The sequence below is a fragment of the Nestor notabilis genome, unplaced genomic scaffold (assembly GCF_000696875.1).
Source record: "Nestor notabilis isolate BGI_N333 unplaced genomic scaffold, ASM69687v1 scaffold10408, whole genome shotgun sequence".
In the NCBI taxonomy this organism is placed as follows: Eukaryota; Metazoa; Chordata; class Aves; order Psittaciformes; family Psittacidae; genus Nestor; species Nestor notabilis.
Genome location: NW_009941500.1, coordinates 1 through 10,143, shown reverse-complemented (window position 1 = coordinate 10,143; position 10,143 = coordinate 1). Strand labels below are relative to the sequence as shown.

Genomic DNA, 10,143 nt, shown 5'->3' with positions numbered 1-10,143 from the left:
TATGAGGGTTTCTAGCATAGTCTTTCTCTTTATTTATGCTTCTGTTTTCCCAGCAGTGCAACTCAAAGAGTGCCTGCTGCTTCCCCGTCTGCTCATAGTATTAGCACTACCACGCCAGACCGAACCCGCTTTCCTCGGGGGAGTTCAAGTCGAAGCACTTTCCATGGTGAGCAGCTAAGGGAGCGGCGTAATGCCACTTACAATGGACCGCCCGCCTCACCATCACATGAAACCGGTGCTTTTGCACATGCTAGAAGAGGGACATCAACTGGTATTATAAGCAAGATAACTTCCAAGTTTGTTCGCAGGTTAGTACCTCGATTTTTAAGAGACACAAAAAGCCCAGCTCATATAGGGCCATAATTGCAAAGTCATTGAGAATTCCCAGTTTAAGTCTGAAAAAAATGTAAATTTAGTTAGAATGCTGCTTGGTTTGTGTGTTCCTTCCAGAACCTGCCTTGTTTTATTTCTCTGTGTGTATTGTAACCATTATGTTTGACCAGCTATTCTGCTGCTTTATCTGAAAGGAGCAAAAGAATGCTCCCCAAAAGAGGTTTTTTGCTTACGCTTTACAGCTAAAATACAAAGATGCTCCAATTAGAACAAAACTAACATAATACTGAAAGCAGATACTTAAAAATGAGCCATTATTTAATGTTAACTATTTTAACCAGATGCAGTTTGTTGCAAGGGCTGTATTTGCAACTATTTTATTGCCATGCTTAGAGGGAAGAGGTATTAACAAATTATTTCAGGGACTTCTAAAATCTGTGAGTAAATGAGAAGTGTAGAAGTGGGCAGAAGTCTGGATGTCTGGAAATACTAATATTTCAGTGTCATGCAGCCTCTCATATCATGTTACCAGCTTCTTCAGAAGCAAGTTCAGGATTCTGAAAGAAGAAAACCCACACACCCTGGACCTGCGGTCATTCCCGTGATGATGCTAACAGTAATAATATTGTAAGAAGTGCTGGGAAGGATTTTCAAACACATAGTTTAATATTAAGTGTCTGTTGACTTCACAGTCCCAAAATAGCTTTCCCAAAATGGGATTTAATTTTCAGTTTGCCCCTTTCCAACAGTGATTTACGTATAATTCTTAAGCCTACTTATGGGTGTATCCATATGCATTATTGTCAGTTTTACAACAGAATTATATCTTGTAAACCTCTCTTTGCTTTGCAGAATTATGCTGTTATGTACTGAATTGTCATTTGTCTGGTTGTATCTATATGAGATATATATATATATAAAAAATTCAAATCTAGGTTAAGATAGTAGTTGCAAATTTGTAAGTAAAATATGAATTGTGTAAGGTGATACTGCAAGGGAAAAGAAGAAAGCTAGAAATTCAGTGTTTTCCTTATAAAATGGGTTTAACCTGGTGAGCTCCTAGTGCCTCACTGTGTGTTTAAGCAATACCTCTTATGATGATCTAAGAAGAAAAAAAAAAGTATGTGAATTATTTTCTTTTTTCAGAAACCTGAAGATACAGGACTATGATCCTCCATTATTGGTACCTCTAGCACTTTACACAGTTGAGGGGGGAGAATTTGTTCTCTGGTTTTAAAAAGAAACCAAAGTTACAGCAAAGCTAGTCTCTGTGTTGTCAGGGTGCATTTCTAAATGGAAAGAAAGGTATTTTCTGTTAGTTATCTAACCAATTACAAGAGCACAGGCTGTTTTTTTGCATTACAGCTCACTGTTGTTTGCAGGGAATGGTATATTGAATTTTTTTGACGAGTCAGCTCAAAGAATTAATGTTTTCATTATGTTACACTGCAATGTTAAAATAATACTGTAAACTGTGTATTTAGAATTAACATACTGTAAATTGATGTCTTCTTAAAGCTATCTTTACTATAGAACATTTTATACAATTTCCTATTGTGCCTCATACTGCTAAAAATGTATTTTCCTATAGCGAAGGCCTTGTAAGGGATTTGTTTGGTTTGTTGCTGGTGGTGGCAGGGGGGGTTGATGGTGTTTTCTTCTGGTTTTATTTCTGTAAACTGGGGGTTGTTTGAGACTTTGGGTGGAGGTTGGGGAGGGGTTGCTGTTCTTTTAGTTGAATCACATAACTGCATGCTTGTTAACTTGTGTACTGCTCAGAAAATAATGGTTTAAAGCGTACTTTGAATAGAAGGTGTCATGAAAGACTTTTGTTATCTTTTGGCAAAGGTTAAATGCCTTTTCTGGTAAGTATATAAAATAAATCCATAATGAGAATGCTGAATGAATAGGGTAGTGATGTAATTTGCATCAATGGTTTATGTCAAATGATGCTTCTCTGATGTTATTTACTAAAGTGTTTGTGTTTTGAAGGTATTAAATCGGCTAACTGAAATTGTGTGCTAAAATGTTTGTACAGCAGCACTAGGAACATACCTAGGTGGCTTACACACCCTATGGATATTTTTCAAGATGATTCAGGCTAAAAAGGCATAATACAGAACAGTTCCTTGGTAAAGTACAGCTCTAATTCACCAAAATGAGGAAAAAATAAAGATATGTTTAACCTCAAGCTCAGCAATAATCTTACCAAAGCCAGTGTAACAGCTGATTTGCTTAAAGATAAGCAGATGTTTGAAGTAAACTTTCTGAACTGGGCTCCACACATTTGGTCTCACAACACTTAGGCACATCTTACCTTTAATTACTTCAGTGTGCTTAAGCAAGGGCATGTCCCTCTGCTCTCAGGACTGAGATGTAAAGGCCCGGCCAGAAGTGTGCAGAGTGGAGCCCCCACACACCACCTTGATCCTGTGTGCTTGCTGGAATTACATGTGGCCATTGCTCTCTGTCTGCAGTAGGTTGAGAACAACGTGTTGATCTTACCATCAATGTAAAAAATAGATAAATAAACCATTACATGTCCAGAGCTGTGAGAAGTTAAGGTGTCATAAAGTGAAGTTAAAATTACAGCTGTGGGGAAAAATACTATGAAACAGTATCAGGCTTGACATTATTATACTGGGTTTTTTTCCTTTTTTTGTTCAGTAGCTATTTTAACATTGTTTTAGATGTAGGTTTTCTTAACTTTCATTTTTCACCTTTATCATTGAATCTCAACCTTAACTTTGTTTTGAGGGATCCAAGTGAAGGCGAAGCCAGTGGCAGAACTGACACCTCAAGGTGAGGAGCCACTATTAATACTTCGCTCCTAGGTCTTTCGCATCAAGGTTTAAGTGATTTCTTCAAGACTTCTAATCAGGATGTAAAACAGAATAGTGCTTAAGTAATCTGCATTTCAAAAATGGTTTCTATTTGGGGGGGAGGGGGTTTTGGTGAGGTCCTTGCGAAGTATTTAATATAAAACTTCTATTTAAGTATATTCCTGTGAATAATAAAGCCCCCTGTAGTAGTTAAACAATTATCTAGGCACTTAAAATCATGTTTTGGCTTATTAATATTTAATGGTGTTTACTTTTGGTTTCAGTGGAAAATATAGTATATACTTCTGTGTCTGTGTGTGTGTGTATATAGATATATATTTAATTTTTATTATAGTTGCAGACCACATTCATTAATAAGGCTGCTGTTTACCAGAAGTAAACACCTTGTAGTCCCTGTGAAATGAATGTCACTTCACACTGAGAAATAAGTGACATTCAGACAAAAAGGGTGGTAACTACTAAGTACTGAATTTGTATGTCAACCGCTGTACACGAATCTGTAGCTGCTTTCTTAGTACTAAAGCATTCCTTCATATGCTCATTTTCCAGTATATCTGCTCTTTTGCCATGTTTCAGCATTTGGTTCTGCATTTTTGGTGTGCTTAGCACAACGCATAACTTTTTATTTTGATGCTCTCTAATGAACAGGCATTGTAGTTTGCATCCTAAACTGGTCACCTATGGAAAGTATCGACTTAGATGTCAAAACAGAAAGCCTTTATTTAAACAAAAAAAAAAGGGCAGCACATTCTTAACAGGATTCATTGTATAATACACAATACATTTTATCTGCGTTAGCCCTTTTCAATTCAAAGTTGTCAAATTCTCAATGTGGAAAGGGAAAAAAGAGATTAATCAAATGTTCAAATGAAGTGTGGAAATTGCTTTCAGCTCTTGCTTTCATTCTCTAGCTTCCTCTACTTTTTGTCATCCTACAGTGTCTGTTTTGGGCTAAAAGTCTTTGAGATCTTCTCCCTGCCATGCTCTATCCCTTAACACTGATGTGGTTTGCTGGGGATCACACTGAAAGTCAAATTAAAAATGCTTGTTTTGACTCCTCTCTGAATAGTGACAGTTTATAGACCATCAAAATGAGAACAGCACCTTTCCCCAGTGATGGATGGGGGGCATCAGGCACCCGAAATACCTGGAACAAGAATTAGAAACAGTTGGCTGTTACTTTTAAATAATTAGTGCTGTTTCTCCAAATGCTTTCTGCAATTGAATAAATAAAAGAAGCGTCAGAGCAAGAACATTGGTTGGAAATGACTCCCTTGAAATTTTGTCCATGTCACTCTGTCAACTAAATTACTTCGTGTCTATATGTCACTGTGCCTTCCGTGAAAAAGCTGCAGGCTGTGTCCTCAACTGGCGACAAACAGGCTGTTTACAACCAAATTACAGCACAAAATTTTGCTTCCTCAGTTAAAACAAAGCCCATTGTTCTAAGGTCTTTTTACACAGAGAGAGGTCAAAAATACATAATAAATGCAAAAAGGAGGGAAAGGCAGAAAAGAGGGGAGGGAATTAACTGAAGACTTGTGAATCGCAGGGTGAGATTTCTTCTTCTGCTGCTTTTACAGTATGATTTATGCTTCAGGATTGTCTCTCTCAACTTCAGTTCTGTTGGTGTATGGCATGCTCCAGATCATGAAATCAGCAGAACTTCAGTCATGCTTTTACATAGATTCCACTTTCTTTGGAGCAGTATGGAGTAACGTGTGTCGCTGCAGTTACCATTGCACATGTCATCAGAACGTTTTAGAGCAGGGGTTTCCAAACTTGTCTTGCTTCTGTGCCACCACTGGGAGCTGCTTCAGTGCTGGTAGCAGCTCCCATGCTGTGCCACAGCACACGTGCGTGCAGGAGATGGTGCACGACTGTTCCGACAGCGTCCTGTCCATCAAACCCTTTGAACTGGCTTGCGTGTGACTGTGTAGCAGTGGCAGTTTAGAAACCCCTGTTCAAGAACTGTATTTCTCTTCTATCTCTTGGTTCTACTGCTTTTATTCTTGACTGGTCTGTGTGTCACTTCTTCCAGGAGTGCTTCTGGGGAGCCAAAGGACAGAGAGAAGGAAGATAGCAAGGATTCCAAGCCACGCTCCTTGCGGTTCACGTGGAGTATGAAGACCACTAGTTCTATGGACCCGAATGACATGATGAGAGAGATTCGGAAAGTGTTAGATGCTAATAACTGTGATTATGAACAAAAAGAGAGGTTTTTGCTCTTCTGTGTTCACGGTGATGCACGACAAGATAGCCTTGTTCAGTGGGAGATGGAAGTCTGCAAACTGCCGCGGTTGTCGCTCAATGGAGTTCGCTTCAAGAGAATATCTGGGACTTCTATTGCATTTAAGAACATTGCATCCAAGATAGCGAACGAGCTTAAGCTGTAAAGAGAACCTAAATTTTTTGGGATCAGGGAAGATTCATACATGATCTACACTTTGAATGTACTGGTTACGCCTAATGTGATTGGCCTGTGAAGCTCCCCATGTAGAAATTGCCCTTATTGCAATAAGGTTATACATAGTTATTCAGAATTGTAAAGTTAAATCCAGTATGACCTATATTAAATAACTGTAGCTAAAGAAGTTATGTTCACATGTACAGGTAAGTATATAGAGCATTCTGTTCATTTTATGTTCATAGAGTTGTATAATAAAAAGATGACTGCTTAAATTCAGATCTTGTATAGTTGTCTAGATTTCTGCACAGAAATGTATGTTTGATGCTTTGAGTTGGAAAAGTTCTTCCCTATCATTTACATTTTTGGTGGGTTTTATAAGTCTTACCTCTGTCACGTGTTTTTTAAACAACTTATGTCCTGAGTCAGATGCACAAAAATAGTTTTCACAACTGTAGCATGACCATTTTTAATTATTTAAAGATTGTTCATGATGTGAACCAAAAGCTGATGAATAACCGGCTTTTGTTCTACACAAGACTGTTCCTGCTTATCTTTGGCTCTTACCCTTGTTATCGGGCGGTGTTTAGTTGAAAAACAGCAAAAATACAAACCAGTTTACAGTGTTGGCACTTACAGTTTAAAACCTTTGTCCTGTCTTGGGCCAGCTCAGAGCTGTGGGGGAACAGAAACCAAGTGTAAGTGATGTTCTGTCTGCAAGTTACAGCGCTTACTCCCATGTCCCATCAACCAGTGTAGCACCAAAACGGAGAACCGTAATGATTTCATTTGAATATCATGGTGTAAAGTATCACTTGTTTTTTGCTGCCTTCAGAATACTATAAATTCCATTTTATGGAAATATATTGGGACTGTTTAATAGCACAAGATAATCTGAAGTGTTGACCAATTGTTTAAGTTAATAATACCACCTCAGGAATTAGCTTGGCTTTTGGAACATGTGCCCCCCCCTCCAAAGAGTACATGCAATTCCACAGAGTATTTTACAGCTAAACATACATTGTTTATAATGATAAATGGTTGATTTATGCTTTCGTGGTTGTACAGTTTGTTCCCATGTAACCTGTTTGTGTTTAATATTTTACCAGATTTCTTGTATTTATTCCACATCATTATGCCTGTAATGTGCAGCTTTGTAATTAGGCACTTGCCTATGGAAAAGAAGAAAAGAAAAAAAAAGAAACCCCACACATTTTTTTTCCTTCATAATTAATGATTATAAACTATGTAAAACCACTAGTACTGGTACATTTTAATACTTGTTATTTTGTACTGAATTAACCATAGAGGTTGGTTGTGCAATGTTATTTAATGTCGTAATTACTGTAATATCAACATAAGGGCCCCATCTGCACACTCTTGTGAAGAATAGAAAGTTCATTAAGAAACTGTCACTTTAAAATAACAAAAACTAAAAAAAAAAAAAAATAAAATGAAAAAAAAAAAAAAAAGCTGTGGTAAACTCTGTAGCCCTAAGTTAGAAGGCTGTAAGTGTAGTAAATGTGCCATTCTCTAATGGCTTCTTGACCGAGATGGACTTTACATGCTGTACTGTGATGTAGCTTTCCTATGTAACGGTTATGTTCGGAAATGGACGTGTATTGTTGCCTTAGACAAAGGGTGGTGTTTGGAAAGAAAGAACTGTAGCCCCTTTTCGTTTTCTTTTTTTTTTTTATCTGATGTTCATTGAAACAAAATCTGATGCAAGTCATCTTGATTCACTGGTGCACTCTATTAAAACTTACTTGAACAGTTCTCATACTAAACTACTTGTTGGTTGCCCTTTATAAAAGCGCAGTGATTACTGCAGGTAGCAAAACAGGCTCAAGGCGTACAGGCTTCATCTTCAACGCTCTGTGAAGTCAGGGTTAGTGTTGCATCGGTTCTGGGGTCCTGCAATGTGGTTTAGTACTTCTCAGTGGGGAATGTGGGGTAAAGGATGCCCACAGGCATCCATGCATGTTCAATTATCCTTGAGAATACACCCCTGGAACAAGACCGTGATGTTAATCCAAGATCATGTATGAACTTAGTCCTGAAACGAAATCCTTTGCCTTTTCGGAAGGTTCAGTGGAAAAAAATGTAGGTCATGCTGTGAGAGGGTAGATTAAGTGCTCAGGATGGCTTCCTGCTTTGCACGCCATGGTTTACCTGGCTGACTCTGCCCTAGATTGGTGCTGAGTTTAAATGCTTCTTGTAACCAGAGATGCATTCACGTTCCCTAAAACACTGGAGGTTATGTTTGGTTCAACGTTCATATGAAACGTGGTACCCAAAGTGCCAGTTTAATGGCATTATTTCCAGTAATGGCCAACAGTGTGAACCCTGATTCCCAGCCCTGCTGCCCTCCTGCCTTCCGTTGTTGGAAGATGCACTCTGAACCACCTTATGTTCTCTTATGGAAGCAGATACACCAAGTGCTTCAGCATGAGCATGAGTTGTGAAGGATGTAGCTGCACCCAAACGCACCATTTGGCTTCCCAAACCCTCTGTTCCTGGCAGGAATAAGATGGGAAGATCCAAGAAAGATACTTTTCCCGAACTGGTGGGTTTATTGGCAAGTAGAGCACACTTGGTATAGAAATCAGTGGGATATTACTGAACCCTCAATGCCTGGGGTTTTTTGGGTCCCTCAATAACAGTCTTGTTATGTACCTGTTACATCTTAAGTTACTCCATGGGTAAGAAAGAGTGGGATGAGAACATTTGGATCCAAAATGCTGCTTGACTCACACGGGAGGGGGTCCGTGTGGCATTTTACCAGTGAAAGACAGTTAAACCACCACATCTCGTTCCACAGCTCTGGGGAGGGGAAGGAATGTCTCGGATCTACAGAGGGCTTATGTACTTGATTGTAATTCCTTGGACACATTTCTCGGGGGTGTTTGGGGGTCAGCAGTTAGACCAGTGCGTGGTTCTGCTGGTTTGGGTTGGGGTTGTGCTTTATTTCTTTCTTTAGGGTATACAGACAGTTCCAAACGAAGTAAACTGGACTGCATGAGAAGGGGTCTGAAACATTAACATGTACATAGGTCAATGAAAGGACTATAAACGTTCCCTGCTGCTTCTGTGGGTTGAAAATAGTGCTTGTGCATCAAGTGGCATCATTGATGCTGGAGAGTTTCAATGGTCATAAAATTCCATGAGCTGTAAGACATGAGCCTTTCGATACCCAGCGTCATGCATCTGACTTGGACCCTGAGCAGTACAAACCCAGTCTGTGGGGAAAGGGCTGCTCCTCTAGAGAAGAGAGCTTATCTTTCACTGTCTCTGTGCTTCTAACTCAGGGCCAAACATACATTCAGTAATGGATCTATAACTAGGAAACCTCAACATAAACACTCTTCAAAACCCCAGAAAAATACTTAATGGTATGTTTTCTTTACCGTATTTCAAGGTAGCTTGAGGCTGTAATTGGCAAAATTCAGCATTCAACAGCTGATACTTTATTCCTTGATGCTGCTACTTAGTCAGCACCAAGCAATTACTTTACCCCTTAAACTTAGAAAGTGGCACATTAAAATCTACAGCAGCATATCGGAGCAGGCAAAACTGAACTCCTATACCATGCCATTTCTGTTAAAATAGGTATTTGGGACAGGACCTCTGGGGTCACCTCTGCTTCACTGTCTCTGCAGTGTTTAGGACATCCCTGTGGCTCCAGGACAAAGGTAAGCTCGGCATCAGGAGGTGGGGAAGAGAACTGGATGGCTCAGAGACAGGCACCAGAGCCCAGAGGAAGGACAAGCTCCAAGGGCCACACATGCACCGTGGTAGGTGTCTGTTTGGGACCAGTTATCCTGTCCTGACTTTATGTCTCCACCTCAATCATCTGGATATTTACATTAAAAACCTGGCAATGGTAGCAGGAGTGGTGATGCCTTTAATATGAAACAGGGGACGGGATAGAGCACTCTTCCCATGGTGACAGACCTGAGACTTGGCTCACACCTCCTATCCTTCAGAGGACTGGCCAGGCTGTCCCTCACACAGCTTTCTGGCTGGAGCTGTGACGATGGTGACACCCTGTCCTCGGGGCAGATGACTACGCGGGGTGCAGGATTCACTTGCTGAACGTTAAAGGTGCATCTTTGGGAGACATGGATTCAAGGCTTTGTTCCTCGATAAGGAAAAATATTTAGGGAGGTTTAGCTGGAGCTGAGGAACAATTCCTTGCCCAGAGGGTGCTCAGGCATTGGAACAGGCTGCCCAGGGCAGTGCTGGAGTCACCGTCCCTGCAAGTGTTCACAGTCCGGGTAGACGAGGCCCTCAGTGACATAGTTTAGTGGTGGCCTTGGCACTGCTGGACTCGATGATCTTAAAGGTCTTTTCCAACTTGGTTGATTCTGATTCTAAAATCCACAGTAATGGATCAGTCTGTCCCCTTATTGCATCTGAAGCATGTGCGTTGATAAATACACCAACTGGTTTAATAAATTGCATCCTCCCTATACAAGTTTGCTTTTCGCCATCTACCCCAGCTACACGAACATCAGCACTTACACCGCAGCCCGTCCGTGTGCAGGGGATGCCCGCCTG

The 10,143-nt window shown here is 40.1% G+C and overlaps 1 protein-coding gene across 3 annotated transcripts in view; it reads left to right on the top strand.

Annotated features, from left to right (window-relative positions):
• MARK1 (MAP/microtubule affinity-regulating kinase 1) overlaps window positions 1-6,175 on the top strand; it is a 35,240-nt gene extending 29,065 nt beyond the window's left edge. Inside the window, exons 15-17 of one of the 3 annotated variants that reach the window (XM_010020917.1) lie at window positions 57-308; window positions 3,091-3,135; window positions 5,218-6,175. In XM_010020917.1, coding sequence (XP_010019219.1) covers window positions 57-308; window positions 3,091-3,135; window positions 5,218-5,572 — 652 coding nt within the window. In that variant the 3' untranslated portion in view covers window positions 5,573-6,175. Of the gene's footprint in view, window positions 1-53; window positions 309-3,090; window positions 3,136-5,217 lie in introns of all 3 variants that reach the window. The other 2 variants (XM_010020918.1, XM_010020919.1) reach the window with 2 other exon arrangements.
• The last annotated feature ends 3,968 nt before the right edge of the window (window positions 6,176-10,143 follow it).